Below are 22,521 nucleotides of genomic sequence, written 5' to 3'. Positions count from 1 at the left end.
TCGAGTGAAATTGCTATGTAAAAGATATGATATTCTTGTGCGAGCGATAATTTGTGTTGCATATAACAGTTTTACGAAAACTCTGGTACAAAGAAAGAGTTTTCTAAATAAAAACACCTCTTTTTCGGGACATTCCACTTTTTTGTGAGTCGAAATTATTTTTTGTCTCAAATTTGTGAAAACTATAATATACACCAAAAATCAAGAGAAATGTGCCTCTTAACGTATCTGGAAATTCTAAAATACAGATGTTAATTTTTAAACACCAAAAATAACGAAAGGTTCGTAATGCTTTTTGGAAGCTGTTCGAATACTACTGTACGGATTTGAGTTAAATAAATGCCTTATTGTGGAAAAGTATGTATCATACGTATTCTAAAAGGATTTAACTAATTATATTAATCCATTATAAAGCCAAACACCAAAACTAGGTCAAGATGCTTAGTTAACAATTAGTATTATCCGTTTTTATTAACCCTTTTATAATGAATTCGGTTTGATCACGAAGATACATAGGTATAATTTACATAGTTTTTGATATATAAAAACTTTTCACAAAAAAGCGCAACGCCCCTTTAATTATGAAACATAATTCGATGAGAACATTTAAATGACATGAAATGAGCTAGACATTGTAATTGTTCTATTTACGATCTGTTTAAATTATCCCCCTGTGATTCACTTCAGAGGAATTGACAATATAGATAACAAGGTTGAATTCACGACACCGACTCTTTTGGTCATAGTCTTCGTTTTAGTCTGAAACTAAGAGGCACATTTTCTAGTCGGTCAGCAAAAGTGGGATAAGTTTTATATATATTGATTTTACTTCATCTTTATCTTTTCAGAAACATGAATAACACTTCATCAGTCTATACACCCCATGTATTCCAACGTTACAGTATACCTCAACTCTTGGACACTTTCGCTCCAGGTTCACCAACAGCGGGACGGATTGTTCCTCCAATATGGTACATGGTAGGATTTATTGGTAATCCTATATCAGCCTTGATCTGGTTTGGTAAACGTATGAGACGGAACAACTCATCAGCGATATATCTTGGAGCGCTCTCAATATCGGACTTCTGTTTCTTGTTACTGCATATGTTATATATTCTACATTCTACCTGGGGATATCGTACTTATAATACAGAGAGTGGATGTGAGGTGTTTAACTTTCTGTTCTATGTTCCTCAATACCTGTCAACGTTACTCGTCCTCGGCTTCACAATCGAGCGTTACATCGCAGTTGTACATCCTTTCCTAAAAGAAAAATGGTGCACAGTAAAAAGAGCTTCTATAATAGTGCTGGTTTTGACAATATTTTCAATGGTGATTGCATCTGCTCAAACCTACATCTGGTACTACTACTCTGTGACGGATTCGTGCAATATCAGACCCCAGGCTCAAGTTGGTGGCACCATGAGCTTCAAACATATCTGGACCTGGTTCACCGAAGTTCTCATATTTATTCTCGTACCTCTCTTGGTTCTGATTTTTAATATTCTCGTATTACGGGAGATATTCAAACTATCAAACAACGGAGTCATATCGCGACAGAGTGGGGGATCTAACAGTACGACAGCATCCACAGTCACCTTGCTTGCTGTTTCATTTTATCTGATCGTTACTCAGTTAACGTCAACACTCGTCTATTGCTTGGAGCAACTGTTTGAACATGGAGACATTTACCTCTCGGATGAAGAGATCCGAGCTGATCCAGCATGGTCAAAGTTGTTCAATTATCTTACAGCTCGTAAAATCATTGAGGTTATCAGCTTATCACACTACGCGTGTTATATATTTATTTATGCTCTGACTGGGAAACATTTCAGAAAAGAAATCTTGTACATTCTTACATGCTACGGAAGATCCTCGTGGTTGGACAAGACGTGCAGTAAAACGCATCGAGGAGAGCGTTATTCCATGGTTTCGGGAAACGGCAATCCGATGTCGGAAACTGTGACAACAACATTTACGACGAACATATAGAACATTTTGTGTGAACGTGACGGCGAGTCATATTGTAAAGGCGGGTCGGAAGTAGATTCGGGTAACCTGCAACAGATAACCACGAGAATGAAATGTGGTGTTCTGTTGCTACAGCATATCATATATTGGTTTTGGATTCCAAAGTAATCAAATGGACATAGATTCAAGGCAGGAAGTTGTTTTTTATTACAATCTGTGATGCTTATGGAACCATTCCTGCGAATCTGAAACAAATTGTGTCATTAAAAGCTGGATTCTAGATTAATTCAAACTTATCACCTTTTGATACATACAATATGACATCTTATGAGGATAAGTTTGTAAATAGCTTTAAACGTTACATTTTGATAAGAGGTTCATTGTACAGGAAATGCTGATAAAGACAAAGTAGCCTATTCGTACCTTGACGAAATGCTTTGCAAAATGTTATCTTACAGAACAGTCTGATTATTTGCTGATTGACTCCTTGATCTACCCATTGAATACAAAGACCTATGATGGAGATTCTTTTCATTAATAGGAGTTGATTATTGTGACTCTTTTTAAAAGCTGTTGTAGTGGAACACATATTGTAGTCTATATGGCGAAAATATTTCACCAGTGGAAAACATGTGATGTTTTTAAAAACAACCTTCAGTTTAAAATAGACGACTTTGAGTTGCAGCAACACAAGAGGTTTTCCAAGCAACACGAAGAGCCAGCCTCTGATTGTGTTCGGTAGCTATGTTGACTGGATTCATGACCTGAACAAACCATCAGTCAAAAAGGATTAAACACTGGTTTGACTTTATTAGCCAATTTCGTATTGACAATGACATTAGTATGTAAAGTGTTACTCTCTGAAGTCGTGATGCTACAAATAGACATCTTAATTGATATATTTATCTGTTTTTTGATGTAGAACAATTGAACAAGACCGTTTTTGTCTTGTAGTAGGAAACATGATGGTTGAATATGTTGTTATATTATCGTCTTTGTTGATAATTTCTTTAAAAAAAAAACGTATTTTGAACTATTTGTTATGATATATAATGATATTGCCGATTTTAATGCGACCTTGAAATTATCTTTTGTAGTACAAGTATTTTCTAAACAACTATCATAACTTATTAACGTTACTGGTAACCGAGGTATTCCAGGATCTCGCTAATTCCTTTGCTAAACTATAAACATGCATTCCACATCCTAGTCTACATTACATGTACATACCTTCAACTGATAATAAAAGATGGCTGTTCAAGAAAAGTAACATAAAACAGAAATTTAAATATTTTTCGTGCCACCAAATCAAAATAGGTATATGCAATCTGATCACAGAAAATCACATTAATCCAACGCAAAAAATATATTATTAAATTTGTCCAACTTGTATTCACAACTTCATAAAAATCGTTAGTTGAAAGTTGACATCGGCCAAGTTTATAATGACTCTACCATCGGACTGTTTCGACTGTGGCCAAAAAAAAAAAAATTGTGATGCATTTAGACTTATTACGTTTGCGCATATAAACGAATCACGAGGGCAATAATTCAAAAAGCATCCATTGCAATTTCACCATTAAGAATGGAGATAGGCAATAGCAATATGCATTCCAAATTACATGTCTGAGTATAGAAGAACATTTTCTATTTACATGAAATACTTAGGTCATTCCATACGAAAATGCAGAAAAATTCCAAACAAATGATAGTATCTAATAGTGTGGCTAAGCAGCTGATTGTTCGAATGTTAACAATGTAAATTTCAAGCCAACCCATTCCTTAACATTAAAGATTGAAAGGAAACAGAAATAATAAACACAACGAAAGTAAAAACTGATTTAGGATTAAAATTCTCGCAATTTTTGCCTTTTAACTATTAATCAAAATCAGTTCATTTCCTGCACTGGCACATCAACAATGATTGACAAGAATTTTATCAGATATTATCAGAGGTACCAAAGGTGATTAACCTTTCCTCTTATCAGGATAACGGGAATTCCCGGATGTCTCGGCATTATCTTAGGCGATATGAAACAACCTAAGTTGTAACCAAAAGAATACACATTACCATTTTCTTCAACAGTAAAGATGAAAAATATCTGAAACAAATTAACTGGATACACTCGAGGCGACTTTTTTTTTTAAAGGAATCGAGTATGACGTGTATAAAAAAACATAATTAATGGATTTTATTCACAAAATTGCAAAACAACCATATCTTCAATCTAAATTACAAAAGGTACAAGTTATTACAGATGAAACTAGGACAAGAAACGGAGAATTTTAGACTCAAAAAATACTAGTATAAGAGTGTTTGGATCATTACAATTTACATGATGTATTCAACTGTCCATTGAACCCCCTTCCAAATTTAAGCTGCAGAGACGGAACAAATGGTATAGCAACACATCCAATAGAATAATACAGAATCTGAAAAATGTGGCAAGGGGGTGTATATATATATATCTACACACATTCACTTGCGTATGGGTTGGCCATTTCAGGTCATCTGAATCCGTTGGCTTCTTGGGGTCCTCTGGAAGCGGGCCTCACCACGGAGGGACAACTCTCATTTCAGCCCCCTCCCCTCGGATATTTTCTAGATACGTCCATATTTAATACACAAATGCAGAGTTTGAAATGGCATAAAAAGGTGTTGTAGGTCATTGTATATAATCAAAACTCGACATCAAAGACAAATGATTTATGATTTGAACACATGTTGTTCAAATCTATTTATCACCTGATATTATGTCAGATTATAGTGACTTTAACTAAAGTAAAAATCAATGTTATTGGCCTTACAAGTATTTGAAAAATCGAAAAATACACTGACTTCTGTCAAAAAGCAACTTTTATACATGAAAAGACCAAAAAGGGACATTCAGGGGCAAAAAACACTGCAAAATGAATCGGCTGACATATGATTTATTGGCTGTTTCTTCAATGTTTCAAAGGCTTTGAACTAAAACAGATGAAAGAAATATTCACCTTTTGTTCTAACGTCTTTGAGAAACGTTTGATCAACTTTAAGACCCAAATAAAGCTATTTCTTGTTATATAAATATGTGGTAATTAAGTCACTTTTTCTGGGTTTTTGTTTTGAAATCATAGACCTATTAGTTGTTCGTCAACTTTCAAACCAGGTATCAAAGGCTGGAATAGAGACTGAAATAGAGGCTGAAATAGAGGCAGATGTTTCGGTCTAATCTAATGGTAATTAAATAGATTTAGGTGAATATATACAGGAAAACATTTATCCACCTTTAATTTGTAAAGCAGTCAGACTGAAAGATCTTCTGTATTCCATAATGAAAACATTAAGCTAGAAGTGTTGTCTACAAACCACAATACCAACTTGTCTTAACTGAAAGATTGATGTCAAAATGCCTTTCATACCTAACAAGCAATTTCTCACTTGGCTAAACTATTGAAATATTGAAGAAACATATCAAGAATTTATGTGACACTTGAAAACAGTAAATGAAATGCAAAACTTGAAAAAATAAATAAAGATTTGAGATAAGGATCGATGTTATTGCCATGGGTTTATAAACTTCAATACTGTTATAAAGACTGAGAGAATTGAATTTTCCCAATTAACTTGTGTCATATTCTATAAATCAAGTAGTTACATATCTCTCCATTCTTTCTATTTCTACAGATTTTATTAAGATAAACTTCACATTCTTAATGAAGCTGGTCAAATCAATAACTTTACAGGGAATTAACAAATACAATAAAACAACAACAAAAATTCTTATAAAACATAAAGTTCATTCGTCAGCACTACTTCGAATTTCTGACTTTTGTTTCTAGAGATATTGTAGCTTTCTCAATAAAGATGAACAAATATGAAAAAAAAGATGGATACCCTGTTTAACATGGTGTACAGATACATACATACATGTATATGAATACAGAATATTCAAGGATGCATCATGTCTTTAAAAGAACAAATTTATGCTTAGAAATCCTTATAGAAATTTGTTGGGTTCTTTAAAAAGAACATTGTAGTCACAAAAGTAATCTTTGTCACAAAACAAGAGGCAGTTGAAGCAAGATTAATTTAGTAATATAGATATAAAGTAAGGATTCCCATAAGATAATTGACTAGAATAGAAACGGTCACAAATCATGTGACTGATGTGGCAGTTAACAGAAAATTAAGGAACCTCAGGACTTCCAATTGACAACAAAACATATATCATCATTTTGAGGACAACCAGCAAATAATGTACCAGTAGGAATGCTACCATCTAAACCATCCAACCATTCCTTGTTACCCAGAGTTAATGAAGAACCATTCCTGGTAGACCTGAAAACAGGAAGATGTCTTTTAATCTTTTCCAAAATATATTGAAATTTAAATTGTTGTCTGCTAACTTGTTCAATATCAAATATCTCATTAAGGCATGAAAAATACAATTTCTAATACTTTTAAGATTCAACTTAATGTCTCTTCTCAGCTTCTTTCACCATAGACTCGTAAAGAATCCTAGCAGCTACAAGTAATATGATTGGTTAAGCATAAACATGGTTAGAAATATAAATACATCTAGAGTGACAACCTATCTATCTGGTCAATATGTAGATCTGGATGTTCCACTTTACGATTTTTCGTTGATTCATGTCAAACACCAATCTCTTAGAAACCTATAGTGCTTTCAATTGGCACAATTAAGCATGAATATAAGAATGGAATCAACTCTTACCTGCATTGTGGAATAGGTATTTTACACACACATTTCTCTAATAATAAATTATAAATATATAATGTATCTATATCAGCAGAGCCAGTAAATACTGCAAACTTTAACCCTACACCAAGTAGCTGAGCACGTACTAAGCGCTGTGGAATGTTGGATAAATTAATATGGCGTGTTAGGGTTAATATCTTGTCTGTAAATGTATACATATCTAAATAACTGTTTAACTCGGTATCACTCCAGGTGCACAGAGCAAACCCATCACTAGTATGATGTATAAAGTTAGTAAACTGGCTGCCAGGTTTGGAATGTAAAGTATGAAGCTTGCTTATCTCCCCTGCTCTCTGCTGCCTCCATATGAAACACTGATATTTATCAACACTTGCAAATGTCACATTCTCTTCATAGTTGAACTCATGATTGACTTCCAAAAACTTGACTTTCGTGACCCATTCTCTATGATAGTGTTGTAGTGTCGTGACCAGGACTGGTTGAAGTTCTGCCAAGGACCATAGCTTCACTGATTTGTCTGAAGATCCAGTTAGCACCAAACTATGGTTGTCTGCTACATCAATACTAAATATAGCTGATGTATGACCCACTAACTGATGCTGCATTGCTCCAGAACTAATCTCCCAGCAAGCATTGGTACAGTCAAATGAAGAAGTATAGACATGTTTCTCATCAAACCATAGATCACAAACTGTATGGGTATGAACAGTATTCAGTAAGGTGCCAGTATGAGCATCCCATATCTTCACTGTATGATCATCAGAACCTGAGAATAAATGGACAGGTTTGTGAATTCATCGTTGATTCCATAATCACACAGAGAAAAAACAGAATAATAATCATAATAATTAACAGATATCAATTAAGTCCAGCGGGGGAAACTGTTTTTGGGGAGCCGTAAGAGAGATTAGGTTTTTCATTGTTAAATATTCCTTTTCTTCTTATCTGAGAAGCTTTGATCCCAACCTTAATACAAGGGAGGTAACTACACATTTGAAGAGAAACTAATAGGTACAAACAAAAATTAACTAAGATCAGGAACCTACCAGAAGCAATTTTACCATTTTTATACTGTATAGCCATCACACGACTCTGATGTCCAGCAAGATTTCTATAATCAAAACATTTTTTACAGGCACAATGTTGAAATAGCTGTGTTATTTGTTTATATAGTTTGATATATTTATTAGTATCTTTATGGCAGTACACAATACTCACTGCTCCAACCTGCTGTACTCTCTCCCACCATACCTAAAATACAATTAATTGAGCTTAATTCAACTTGAGCTTAAATGCACTCAATTGAACCAGCTACCTTTTGTTTTCCTTACGAAAATCTTTAAACAATTAACAAACAACAAATAAGTCTGTAGGCCCTACATAGTAAGTTTAGACTCTCCCATTCAGATAATACCTTATGTTTTCTCAACCTGGTTTCTCCTAGTCAGAGATTGATATGTTGTTTGGATGGGACGATAAATCAAAGTATGCTACACGCTGAGCTCAACAGTTGGAAATCGAAAAGGAGTACGTAAAGTACGCCCCTGTCCCAGCAAACTTTCCCTTGTTCCACACTGCATGAGGTTGCTCGTTTGCTCAATTAGGTGCAAAAAAGTGAGACTCAACTTGATAAAAATACATTCTTTTTAAGTTTTTATAACATACCATAGATGCATTATTAATTATATCATTCCATTTACTGGATACACAAGAACATTTTAATAAATTATAACCATCTAAATACTTTAATACATGATATCTGTAAAAGGCATTATAAAGATGTTTTTAAATGTCAAATTGTTTAAATACCATTTCAAGTTCTAATCATGAATAATTTGATGTTCAAGTTGTCAAAATCTATACAAAGGAATTTTTTCACTGCTATGCTTTTATAGTTTAGTTGGTTCCTGAGAGGACTACAAATCCTGTTTCTTGTTAAAGGTTAAAAGTAGCCTATGATAGTAAACAATTTTAATTCAAGGGAAATTTACCTGAGTTCAGTGGGCAATAAAACTAAGAAATCTCTGTATATCAATAGGGGGAGAATATCAGCCAGGTGTGTCAACTGTTCAGCTCCAGAAACATTTATCAATGAATCAAACACCTCATTCCTATCTTCATTTGATAGTTTCATGAATGTGCAACATGTTTGTTGTAGCCAATCTGGAAAATTTTCATCTATAACTTTTTGGTCATTTTTGTCTCCAGACATTACAATCCATTGATTTCAACCATTTTATTCTGAAGAATGGTTTACCAAAAGATATCATAACATAAAGTTTCAAAATGATTTCACAGAATCTGTTGACCCCCACCCCACAACAGCGGAAGTCAAACTGTGCATCATTCCAAGTTAGTTAAAGTAGATGAACATTGGACCCCTATGACAATTACTTGTGACAGAGACCTCACTCTCCAAATCTAGTAAGCTCAATGACATATGGGATTAAAGAATATTATGCTGTTAGTATTGCAATAAAAACCATATATATATCTATGACCACATAGGATAATATGGTGTCTGAAAAATTAATTGTAGTCTGGAAAAATTGCAAAATTAGGTCCCTTTATGAAACCGAATATAGATTCTACTGATGATCGCCTTTAAAAATAAACAATTATATGATGACAAGCAGGGAATGTATAGAGAAGGTTCTCCCCATTCAACATTTTATGTGATGCTAATTTGAATAAACATAGTTTGATTTTAATCACAAATTTATGATGAAAATTCTACCTTTCAAAATTTTTCTGTTTACGTTATTAAAGCTCCACCTGCATCAAATTGATGAAAGAAGGGAGATAACTTTTTTGTTTTTCTATAAAATGGACAAGTTTCAAGCAAAATATGAAGTAAATATACCACAAACGAATTTCTACTACTTATACCTTTACGATTCACAATGAGTAAGTAAACCTTTCTTAATAAAAGTACACCTCACTATGCAAATTATTATTAGGCTACAATGTGTACACATTAATCGCTTATATTACCGTTTATAATTTGATATTCTTTGACAATTGATATACTGTGTGGTGGCAGTAGGCTCACTACTCTATAGGCTAGAGACACGCTCATTTGATGACATTGCTGGCAATGATTACAACGTTAAACAGGCGACCGATGGCCAAGCCAACTGACCAGAGACTGATATGGATAATCAAATGGATAAACCCAATCTATACTCCTATGGATAAACCCAATATAAAGAAGATAGGCTATTGGTAGTAAGAATAGTTGCTACTAGTGGTTCCACAAATGTAAGCTGTATACTGCTGACAAAATAATGATTGCATCTAGAATTAACTATGGAATGTCTATGTTAATAATAATACATTTGCAGTAATTAGGTCACAGATCCATATACATGCCAAAATATATAAATAACTGGACATAGGCCTAAATATATTGTTTTAAAATCTTTTGAAAACTTTAAGTATTAACTATAAATGATTATATTGGATAAATACTTGCAATTTCCCTAATGGGCTACTATGAACATTTTTTAAAGCCGTGCCAACATCTGGACAGACATCAACAAATGTGATTGTTTGGTATATTTCAGAAGTTGCTGTTGGTATAAATTATATTGGTTGTGCTGGTTGTTGTGGGTTGTTCATGAGTCGAGATGGTTTCAAACTTCACATAGAATTCTGTGATGGTGACCCTCTAAAATCACATTGTGAGGCATTTGCCTGTGCCAGAAGCAGATACTTAGAATTTATAGCTAAGGAAAGTTTGTACAGATTGAAAGAAAATTCATTAAATGACTCTGTAGAAGCTGAAAAGATCATTAGCCCAAGAAAATGTAAAGGTAAAAAAATCAAAGAATTAAAGAGGCAAAACAAATCAGAACATGCATCAGAAGTATCATTTACAGATAATTTGAAGCCAATGGAGATAAAGTATTTCAATCCAACAGATCCAGAACACAGCTTGATTCTTTCCAATACTTCACATGATTTTGAGGAACAGCCCAATTTTGATTGTCTGAAACACGAAGATGGTTCTGAACCATTTAGAGAGGAACAACAAAATTTTGAATCCTTTCAGGATGTCCATGGCCATGGCAAGGGAACTGATCCAACACTCAATACTGATATGCAGCTGGAGATATCAAATGGTCATCAAGAAGATCATGATGGAAGATTACCAAAAGAAGATTCTAGTTTAGACACAAAAATTATTAAAGACATTGATATGAATGTAGTCATTTGTTCCAATACTATTATACCAAGTACTGTTGACAACAGCAAAGGACTGTTGAGTACCACATCAGATCCATCTTTATCAAGTTGTATTGGTGGAGGATTGCTCAGTGACCAACAATTGTCCCCTGGTGGTTGGACTCCATCCATGTCTACGCCTAGTGTTTGGAATCCTGTGATAACTGGTAATGCTGCAACTGGTTGGGCCCCATCAATGTCATCAGCAAGTGGATGGCATCCTACAGCATCTGCAACAAACAGTTGGACAACAAATTCAAATCAATCATTGATTTCAAAGGACCCATTGCATGATACAAATAGTGTTCCCTCACATTGTGTTCCTGAAACCATTCTAAATCAAGAGCTGTCAGTACCTAGTTCCGAAATTAGAGCCCAGTCAGTCGAAAGAGAACACAAATCCAATCAAGAACTTCAAACACAACCTGAAGCAGGTGCTTCCAATGAAGATGTGTTAGAAGATGTATCATCAATTGTTCCAAAACCCTATAAAGAAAACTGTGAAGTTGAAAGTGATGCTATTGCTCGAAATGATAATGGATCTGTAATTAGAGGTTATTATGATGAAAAATGTGAAACAGCTGATTGTCACAGAGGATCAATAAATTTTACTACTTCTGGAGACATCAGCAAACTTATATCTCAATTAGAACACTCCATAAATACCAGTGTCTCAGGTGAAACCACTACTGATCTAGTCTCTGTTTGTAAGACCCTTACCACACCTTCTGTGACTGGTGAAATGGTAACGAATTTGGATTTTGCCAAAGGAGCTGATTCACAAAGTTCTGAAGATGAATTGGTCATTGATGAAGGACCAAAAATAATTCGTTATAGAAACAGGATACGAAAAAGTCACCGTAAGAGACCTCTTCATGGAATGGAAATACAATTAGTGGAAGTAATGAAAGAGATGCCGAAATCTAATTACGAGGCATATTTTGATTTTTGTGGAAAGCGGGACCCTTTAGTGGGAAGTGACTTGAATGATTCCAAAGTTAATCACCAAGTTGTAGGGAAAAGTGGATTGTCAGAACATCAGCCATCCACTGAAGATGCATTCAATGTCCCAGAGGAGCTTTGTGAAATGTTAGAAGAAGATGATGCGAATTCAATGGGAAATTCTAACGAAACAGAAATCAGAAAAAATAAACTTGCATATTTTAAAGTATTCCGTTATGAGGGCAAAAGTCTCTATGTTGGGATTAAAAGAGAAACAAGAGAAAGCTTCTCAAACAATAGTTTCTGTGGTGATAACACTTTTAGTGAACGAACAGTTGAAGATGCCAGTCCAATTGATTCTAATTCAACGATTGGCCAATCTCTGGTGGAAAACAATCTTGATCCAGTGGTAGATAAAAGGCCAAATCCGATATCTCAGTTGGATCACGAAGTACAAACTAATTTTTCAGAAGATGAAGATTCTTGTGGATCCATGGAAGATTTGGAAGCAATGGATATCCCTCACTTAATAGAAAAACTGGCGCCTATACCTAGGTTCAAAACCTCAAAAAGCCAAGGTTATACTTCAACAAGATTTAATTCAAAAGCATCTACCCAAAAGTATATTCAGCAGATTATTAAAAGGTCTGCTGAGGATAGCACCAATTCTAAATATTGTGAAGCAGTAATGAATGGTGTTCCTGTACTAAAACGAGTTCCTAAAGCTGATGAGACAGATCATAATGCTGCCAAAAGGACTAAATTTGTAGAAATGCCAAATAAAAATATGGATATTGATCCTACAATTGCAAAAGGATCCACAGAAGACAATGATGATGCATCTGAACTGGAAACAAGTAAGTTTATCTCTGGACAAGCAACTCAATCCAAAACCAAATCTAATCCCACCAAAGGTCTTAAGCAAAGAGCTGAAATTAAGAAGAAATCTGATCTGCAGCAAATAACATCTAAACCTAGAAGATCTTCAAGATGCATCAAGATGCCAGAGAAACTGATAGTGGAAAATAAACCAGAAGAAAGAAAAACTGTACCTACATGTGATGATTCTGGTGAAGAATATGTTACTGGTCAAGGTGAAGACTCTGATGGTGAATCAATCCAGGTACCTGTATAACTTGCTCTTACATCATTAATTATTTTCTAAAATCCTCTCAAAATGCCATGATTGACTAAAATCCATATACATGAGAATTTAGTTCATATTTTATGTACATGCTGTGTTACATCAGAAGTAAATTTATATGTACCTTAGTACCTTCCAATGGCGTTTCTTGGAAATATCAGGTGAGTAGATCGAGAAGGGGGGGATGGGGTGGGTGGGCAGCATCTTTTCCGTAGAATCACCACTGGTCCTTTCCAAATATTATGTTTAATCTTTTGGGTATTTTAGTGGCTGTATTCTCTTTTCATAGGTCTCCTTCAAGACTAAAGATACAAAAGTAGTGCTACCAATGCCTACAGAAGACCAGTATACAAAAGAACAGTGTGGTTCTCAGACAGTGTATATCTGTAATTTGTGTAAACAGAAGCTGTTGAGTCTAGTCAAACTAAGGAATCATCTAGCATTAACACATAATAACGGACAGGAGTTTACATGTAAAGATTGTGATTTCACCACTTTATATCGTAGAAGATATAAGGCTCATGTTAAAAGACATACTGGTGATAAGAGTATCTGTCCTTACTGTCCAACATTTTATAAAGACAATTCTTCATTGACTCGCCACATTAATATCAAACATTTTGGTAAGATTCACTTTTTCAGTTATCATGTGTTCAGCATGACTCATAAACTTTATATCAGCATCAGAGATACTCTTATGTTAGCATCGAATTGCACCATTCCAATTTTTAGTCAGACGCAATGTTTTTTATGATGTTAGTATTGCAAAGGTTGATGCTATCAGTGTTTAAATCCTTGTTATAGTTATTATAACTAATTGTTTTTATCCATTGACTTAAAATGATAAAATTGTATGGAAATTTACTTTTGTGGTCTTGTATTTTATTTTTAATGGATCATGTATGTCTTTTTTATTTTAGAACAATCAAATTTCCGATGTTGTCAGTGTGAACATATAGCTATAGACAATCAACATCTTGCTGATCATATGAGGACTCATTCAGGTAAGAAATCCAAAAGATGCATTATGAAATGAGCCTTGTACAACATAAGCACTGTATAGACACTCTCATACATGAGGGAGAGGACAATAAGTCCTTTGCTAAATGAATTCCATTAAATGATGCTAGTTTAACATTTATATTGTCCTGTTGTAGCACATGATTCACATATGTGCAAATATGCATGAATATGCTCTATTTGGTTTGGAAAATGTCATAGTACAGAAGTATTTAAATATATTAATGAGAATTCTGTTTTGTAATGATTGATGTCCTTTGTAGGTGAGTTATTGGTCTGTAGGTATAGTGGTTGTGAATATAAAACATGGAGTTATAGAAATTACTGTCAACATGAACAGAGACATGAACCTCAATTTCTTTGTGGACAGTGTGGTTACTCTACCAGCAATAAACAGACTTTTACCAAACATATAGCAACTCATTCTAATCTATGTTCATATCAGTGTTCACTGTGTTCATTCCAAGCTCGAACAAAGCAAATTGTAGTTGATCATGCAGTCAGAGATCATAATCATATGGTAACATATTCATGTGATCGTGAACAGTGTTCATATACTACTCAGTATCAGGACTTCATCACATCCCATATTTACAATCATCTGGGAGTTTTCCCATATAAGTGTTCATTGTGTTCGTATAAAGGTGTTTCTTCAGCCGAAGTGTATGAGCATTCCAGTATTGAGCATCCCAATCATACCATCACTTTTGTTAAATTATTACCTGAGGTACAAAAAGTCAATCCTGTAGACTATATAGTTCCTCAGAAAACTCTACTAGACTCGGGTAGATTTGAAGTATTAGAAATTGAGCCACAGACAAATGATTGTATCAGACGTGATAAGAGATCTAAGGTCAAGAAAGACCGCTCAGATAAAAAGAAAGGTAAAAAAAAGACAATGTTTGATTCTGATGTTATTACTATTGATATTCCTGGCGATAATGCAGATCAAGTATGGAAACACTAATCTGTGTAATGTTCTTTTCTAGAAAATCAGTTTCTGTTTTTTGAAAATTAAAATATCAAATCAATCGTATTTTCTTTTGTGTATTAAATTCTCTTTAAAACCATCATATGAGTTAATGTCTTTCTTTATTGTCTTCAAAATGTACCTGAAAAAAAAATATCCTGTTGTTTAAGCTTTCTGAATTAACTGGCATAATTTTGCAGGGTTGATCTTATTATGTCACCAGCTACTTATATTTCATAACAATTAAAAAATGAATATCTTGGAATTTTAGCAATTAATATGTTGAATGTAGCTGACATGTAGAATCGTTAACATTATCCCATTATTCAAGGTAATCAAATTAAAATATATTTATGAATACCCCATTAAGGCATAGTATAACTGGCATTGAAAATAAATAAGACTTGACATATTTGATATTGTGCTTGTCTGTATTTTCAGTTTATATAAACATAGTTATTAAGTTAGTTTATAGATGATTTACCTTTAAACACTCTAGAATAACGACTGTGTTTTGGTGGAGTCCAGGAAACTAGATTTTGGCAGGAACTTGAGTCACTCAAGTGATGGGCATCAACCTGAAATATTCTTTAACTCATGAGACATCTGTCCTTGAATGCATTCTTTAGTAAAAAATCATAACACTTAAATATTATAACGATTTAGACTTAAATTTCAAAATTTTAATTTATTATAACTATACAGACCTTTATTTCATGGTTTAATATATTATAACTATACAGACCTTTATATCATGGTTTAATATATTATAACTATACAGACCTTTATATCATGGTTTAATTTATTTTAACTATACAGACCTTTATTTTATGGTTTAATATATTATAACTATACAGACCTTTATTGCATGGTATAATTTATTATAACTATACAGACCTTTATTTTATGGTTTAATATATTATAACTATACAGACCTTTATATCATGGTATAATTTATTATAAATATACAGACCTTTATTTTATGGTTTAATTTATTATAACTATACAGACCTTTATATCATGGTTTAATATATTATAACTATACAGACCTTTATATCATGGTATAATTTATTATAACTATACAGACCTTTATTTCATGGTTTAATTTATTATAACTATACAGACCTTTAATTCATGGTTTAATATATTATAACTATACAGACCTTTATTTCATGGTTTAATATATAATAACTATACAGACCTTTATTTTATGGTTTAATTTATTATAACTATACAGACCTTTATATCATGGTTTAATTTATTTTAACTATACAGACCTTTATTTTATGGTTTAATATATTATAACTATACAGACCTTTATTGCATGGTATAATTTATTATAACTATACAGACCTTTATTTTATGGTTTAATATATTATAACTATACAGACCTTTATATCATGGTATAATTTATTATAAATATACAGACCTTTATTTTATGGTTTAATTTATTATAACTATACAGACCTTTATATCATGGTTTAATATATTATAACTATACAGACCTTTATATCATGGTATAATATATTATAACTATACAGACCTTTATTTCATGGTTTAATTTATTATAACTATACAGACCTTTATTTCATGGTTTAATTTATTATAACTATACAGACCTTTATATCATAGTTTAATGTATTATAACTATACAGACCTTTATTTCATGGTTTGATATATTATAACTATACAGACCTTTATATCATGGTTTAATATATTATAACTATACAGACCTTTATTTCATGGTTTGATATGTTATAACTATAAAGACCTTTATTTCATGGTTTAATTTATTATAACTATACAGACCTTTATATCATGGTTTAATATATTATAACTATACAGACCTTTATTTCATGGTATAATTTATTATAACTATACAGACCTTTATATCATAGTTTAATGTATTATAACTATACAGACCTTTATTTCATGGTTTGATATATTATAACTATACAAACCTTTATTTCATGGTTTGATATATTATAACTATACAAACCTTTATTTCATGGTTTAATATATTATAACTATACAGACCTTTATTTCATGGTTTGATATGTTATAACTATAAAGACCTTTATTTCATGGTTTAATTTATTATAACTATACAGACCCTTATATCATGGTTTAATATATTATAACTATACAGACCTTTATATCATGGTTTAATGTATTATAAATATACAGACCTTTATTTCATGGTTTAATATATTATAACTATACAAACCTTTATTCCATGGTTTAATTTATTATAACCAGAAGAATAAACTGGTACATGTTGGTTGGCCAATAAGACATAAAAATCAGATTTATCATGTAATATTTTGTCTCCAATAGCTAGGTAGGTCTGAAATGTAAAAACAAATATATATGTAATCAGTTGCATACAGCCACAGTTGCAAAGCCAAAAAAATATTTTTGAAGAGCGAGCTAGTATAGTCTGTAAAAAGAATGGAATAAGATGTCATATTTACTCAATTTGTGAAATGAGACATTCAGTTTTCAATGGTAAAAGGTCCACTTACATCATATGATCCTGCTGGGAAATTCTTAACAACATGAACACTTCCATCTAAGGTTGTATGACCAGGATGCCATGTTCTTGTATCATGATATTTTGATAGTTCAGCAGCATAATAATGACCACTAAAAGAAAAAAATTACTCCCACGACATTAACCCCAACATCTGCTGTCTTCAAATAGAATGCTTATCTGTAAGATTGTAGGGTATGCAATTGAATTATTACAATATTTTCAATATGCGCATATTTTTTTTAAGAACCATCAGGCTCCACTTAAATCTGGAATATTTCCAAAAGAAATGTCCCTCTAATAGCTTATCGATGGAGCAAGATGGTTATATTATGTATAATGTATTATTAGTTCTAAGGTTAAACTTACTTTGATTTCGAGTGTAGAACGAGATATATATTCATGTGTTTTGGAGAAGCAAAACCAGAGTTGTTGATGGTGATGTGGTAGCATAATGTTCCTCCAGGATGGATGGTGTTTGGTAGAATGACCTGAAAGCAGAACATCATTTTGAACTGTTGTTTGATCAATGCAACCATATTGTCTTTGCCATATTTAGAGGACAGGGTCGTTATATTGTAACAACTACGGTAGTTAATAGAAGGCACAGATTCGGGTTTAAGCTGTTCACTAATGAAATCCAACCTGAGTCAGAGACAATCTGTATCCTAATCTTCTGTGTATTTCTTCATAACATCCACCTTTCTTCCATTTATTATTCACATCCTTATTGTAGTCCTGATTTAGAAACGTCCAATGGAACATCGCCATCTCCTTCAAAGCAGTTGGACACTCCTCTCTGAAAAGATGGGGTGAAATAAATATTTATTTCAATTTTTTATAGGTTTATCTTCTTTGATCCAAAAGATTAAAGTAAACACAGAGAGTTGTCATTTTCAAAAAACAAGTGAGTTTTGTATGCATTGTCATTGAAAGAAGAATAGGACATCTTACGTTGTTCATCTTATCGAAAGTTTCCATCTGTTCTCTACCTACCTGGGACCACTGGTTGGTCTACAAGTTTCACCACCAACAATACAGTATTCACTGTCTTTATGTAAATATGGATATTCCTTAGCCTTGTCTGAATAGGTACCAACATCATTATCAGATGATAGAAAACAGTCATTATGATGACCTGGAATTAACATCCGCAACCGATTTGTGAAATAGAAGTGAAATACAAGAATCAGGATAATGTAAAAGATTCATTAAAGCTGAAGGCAGAGCTAACCTGTTCCGACATCGCAAAGTATATAAATCATTCTTCCGCCTGGAGATGTGCCATACTTACAAGTCCTCGCTTTGTTCGTGTGCTTCAGAACCTCACCATAGGTCGTTGGTTTATCATCGAACATTGAAGTCTTCAATTTAGGATATCGGACTAGAACTTGGCTGAAAAAAATTTTTATTACGGCTCAACTTTTTGATATACTCATCATGTTGTCACATCACTAATACTGACGACAATGATGGATCTTGTACTCCCTGTCTCTGCCTTAAAAGTCATTGTTGAGTAATACCGAGGGATGAGAAAGAGAAACTTACATTGAATTAGGGACAGCATTTAATATCCCCATCAAAACTTCCTTTCTATCCTTCAGAACAGCATCAGAATAACCATGTGGAGGGTGTTTCAGATAATCGCGTTTATTAGGATCTCCAAAATATGTCGTGTAAAACCATTCACCTAGAATTGTAATGGCCAAAGGAACTAAACAGTGATAGAAGATCAGTAACATGACATCTTAATATCTGATCATGCAAGGATGATATTACAATAATTAGGCATTGTGTATAACCACAGCCAGCTGAATTTGTCATTTCTCTCTTGAATGATCTGAAACGACTATTGGACCCATTTCATAGACTGTACAACCATCTCCTTAATCTTATTGACTTGTTGATTCCGATGTGGACAGGTTAAGATGATGGCTTTCTCTGATTATTTGTCTAAAAACACCTTACCCCAGGTTCCTATAAATCCTGCGTCCAGAGCAGTTATAACTCCTTCATGCTGGTGTACAAGTGGTGACAATTGTTTTAGATGTTCCAGTATCCAATACTTATTAGCATCTCCATACGGAGCGTGTGGTTGCTGGAAGGATTTCGAAAATATTAATGGTGCTCTCATTGCACATACAAAAGACCAGAGAAATTCGTTGGAATCGTCAACAAGACATGCCCCATACTTACCAGCTGTAATGTATAGCAGAATCTCACGACAATATTAAAACCAGCAGATTCCAAAACTTGTAAGTCATTCTTGATTTGTTGAAGGAAGTTGGAATCGATGTGAGAACTGACGAAGGTGTCCAGAACAAAATTTCTTCTTATCATATTCACACCAGTCCTTTCACGTAACGAGTCCAGATAGTTTACCTTAAAAAGACACAATAAGGATATACATCAGAATTTACATGAGCTCAAATCCTTTAAATGTGCTGCATCATGGGCTACTAGCTATGCTGTGGTGTAGTCAACGGTCTGAAATTGAAGCTGTTACGTTATTCATCATCAACGTCGATAATACACAGGGTACTCTCGCCAAGCAACATTTCTGACATGGATTAGCTGTAGGTCTATACTTATTAATCCACATAGGGAACTGAAAACAGAACACTATATTGTGTATACTGATTCCAGCTATGCATTAAATCATCTTACTCAAGTTACATTCAGATTCAAAACCCTTGAAGCTACCGCGTCCAATCTACATTCAAGTTTTCGACTTTAGACTCAACAACTAGAGCACTCTGATGACACGTTACTTCTTGATTATATTGAAATCGTTTCTTACCGTCAGTGGATTGTAATGAGAACTCAGTGTTGATGTTTGAGTAATAAAACCTCTTCCAGGATTTTCAATATGATCTTTGATGGAAACATATGTCATTTTGGTGAATCTGGAAGTGGACACGATACCATAATAATAGAATAAATATTTGTTTTCTATGCTATATCATCCAGGTAGGTTGTGGACCGGGCAATAACAATTTTCCTAAGTCAGAATGGGCAAACAGCATTTTTAAACAGTGACTTTGTTAATATTACTGGAACCAGAATCTGAGATTGTTCTCTTGTTCTTATGAAGCAGATTTATTCGGTTGTTTCTTCTAAGAACATAGAGAATACTTATCCGAAGAGAGTTTCATTTAATACTAAAAGAAATCGATATCTCTGTTCGTGGTTAATCGTTGAATACATTTTTCGTGTGAAAACCGTTTCAAAATGACTGATGTATTTTAGGAGGAATAGATTTGGAAGAACTTTTCGGGGGAATGACTGCACTGCGGTTGAGAAGTACTACATTATACCACTTACCCATTGGGAACTGATGATATATTGGGACATGTTGGACATCCTCCTAGCACTGTTGATACAATTACTACAAGGTAGAGAAATATATATGTATTTATATATACATAAAATTCCGATGAGAGATGTAACTTAAGTAAAATTTAGTTCAAGTAGATTAACTCTGTTATAGATAGATAATATTTACTGTCAACATGTTTCAAGTCCATAATCATATTATTATAATAGATTGATTTTCAAATTGGCGTCAGATATTATTAGTTTTGTTGTTGAATTCAGATTTGAAATGCTTCCAAAAAAGGACTATACAATACTTACAAATTAACAACAAACCAAATCTGGTGAAATAGAGATCAGTCATTTTGATATACAGATAAAAGATAAGGAGTGAGATAAACAAAGCTTACTCTCAGGTCAAACAACAGCTGATAATTCGCTGGTTAAAACCCCAACTAAACCCCATGCAGGTCCCAACTGAACCCTGTCAAGGTGTGTCTATGCATAGAAATGATATATTTCTTACAAATCTAATACTGTAATACTTGGTACGGAATGATAATTATGTAATCAGATGTAGGCTACATCGTCCGGAACTATTATACTGAGTAAAATTTCATTCGGTATTAAATACTCATGATGCCACATGATTTTCAAACCAGCCAATCAACCCACTTCTAAAAACGATTTGTTTTGTAAATATGAACAAATATGAACTGTGAATATTACACTTGTTCGGGCTATCCCGTAGTTTTGATGAACCAGTCCCTTGTATTCATTGACGTTGAAACGTATGTATGCTAATGTGATCAGGGAGGGACCAAGGTGATTATATGACCATAAAGTGTGGATATTTATTATTTAGTTGACTTAACTTTGATTATGGAATCCAGGAATCCAGAAAAGAAATCTCAATGTATAGATAACATGATTGATTTTAATGGCTGACAAACTGTACATTATAATACATAGAATATAGATTAGCAGACAACACAGAACATTGGTTAAAAATATAAAATGAAATACAACAGTTTTACAGATTGAAAACAGGTTTTATGTTATACAAAGCCCAATTCTATATATTCATGGTAGATCAGACCAATCAAATTTTCCAAATCGAGCACAGGATTCATTAAATATTGTGTTTAATCTGGCCAAACACTAACATTGTGTTTAATATCATATTTCTCCAAGTAAAGAAGTTGATTCATTCTGAAAACCCATTTACAGTGACTCTACTACCATAAGGACTGATTGAACCAAGTCCAAGCGCCCCTATCCCGAAGGGGGCTACATCTTCAGAAATAGCATTAACTACAGACTGAAAATATTTCAATCTTCCATTAATAAGCATTTAAATTGACTTACAGATGGGTCTCTGAATGCAAAGAGAGCCTATGTTGAAAAAGTCCCAGGGGAGGGAAACCCACTAACGTCCACGGACTCCCACTAACGGTCACGGTTTGCCATCACTCCCACTGACGTCCACTGACCCCCTTTTATTTACCCTGAAAAAGGGAAAGGTTCAACCTGCCACGAAATAATAATCTTAGGCTTCATATAATAATCATACAATAAATACAGGACAAAGAGAACATTGTAAAGACAATATTAAGAAATATTAACTGTATATAGAGTAATTTGATAACAATTTGATGGCTCAGATGGCTCAGAA

The 22,521-nt window shown here is 33.4% G+C and overlaps 4 protein-coding genes across 4 annotated transcripts; 2 read left to right on the top strand and 2 right to left on the bottom strand.

Annotated features, from left to right (window-relative positions):
• Positions 1-852: 852 nt before the first annotated feature.
• LOTGIDRAFT_162598 (hypothetical protein) lies at positions 853-1,992 on the top strand (the record flags this gene model as incomplete). Its single annotated transcript, XM_009058563.1, has 1 exon — positions 853-1,992. The coding sequence occupies one exon, from the start codon at positions 853-855 to the stop codon at positions 1,990-1,992; it is 1,140 nt and encodes a 379-aa protein (XP_009056811.1).
• A 4,164-nt stretch (positions 1,993-6,156) lies between these two features.
• LOTGIDRAFT_83266 (hypothetical protein) lies at positions 6,157-8,871 on the bottom strand (the record flags this gene model as incomplete). Its single annotated transcript, XM_009058394.1, has 5 exons — positions 6,157-6,292; positions 6,690-7,461; positions 7,742-7,946; positions 8,361-8,454; positions 8,687-8,871. Coding segments are annotated over 5 exons (1,392 nt in total), but the record flags the coding sequence as incomplete, so codon positions are not given.
• Positions 8,872-9,598: 727 nt separating this feature from the next.
• Positions 9,599-14,995, top strand: LOTGIDRAFT_162596 (hypothetical protein; the record flags this gene model as incomplete). Its single annotated transcript, XM_009058562.1, has 5 exons — positions 9,599-9,602; positions 10,262-12,987; positions 13,298-13,631; positions 13,929-14,012; positions 14,292-14,995. The coding sequence occupies 5 exons, from the start codon at positions 9,599-9,601 to the stop codon at positions 14,993-14,995; spliced, it is 3,852 nt and encodes a 1,283-aa protein (XP_009056810.1).
• Positions 14,996-15,129: 134 nt separating this feature from the next.
• On the bottom strand, positions 15,130-21,210 carry LOTGIDRAFT_162595 (hypothetical protein; the record flags this gene model as incomplete). Its single annotated transcript, XM_009058561.1, has 14 exons — positions 15,130-15,140; positions 15,483-15,576; positions 17,226-17,345; positions 17,524-17,644; positions 17,901-18,022; positions 18,177-18,330; positions 18,528-18,669; positions 18,826-18,926; positions 19,080-19,221; positions 19,500-19,629; positions 19,728-19,913; positions 20,332-20,437; positions 20,856-20,919; positions 21,168-21,210. 14 exons carry the CDS (start codon positions 21,208-21,210, stop codon positions 15,130-15,132), a joined length of 1,536 nt encoding a protein of 511 aa, XP_009056809.1.
• Positions 21,211-22,521: the final 1,311 nt, after the last annotated feature.

Source organism: Lottia gigantea (genome assembly GCF_000327385.1).
Source record: "Lottia gigantea unplaced genomic scaffold LOTGIsca_34, whole genome shotgun sequence".
Taxonomy (NCBI): Eukaryota; Metazoa; Mollusca; class Gastropoda; family Lottiidae; genus Lottia; species Lottia gigantea.
The sequence above is the reverse complement of the archived record's forward strand: the minus strand, read 5'-3'. Positions and strand labels throughout refer to the sequence as shown.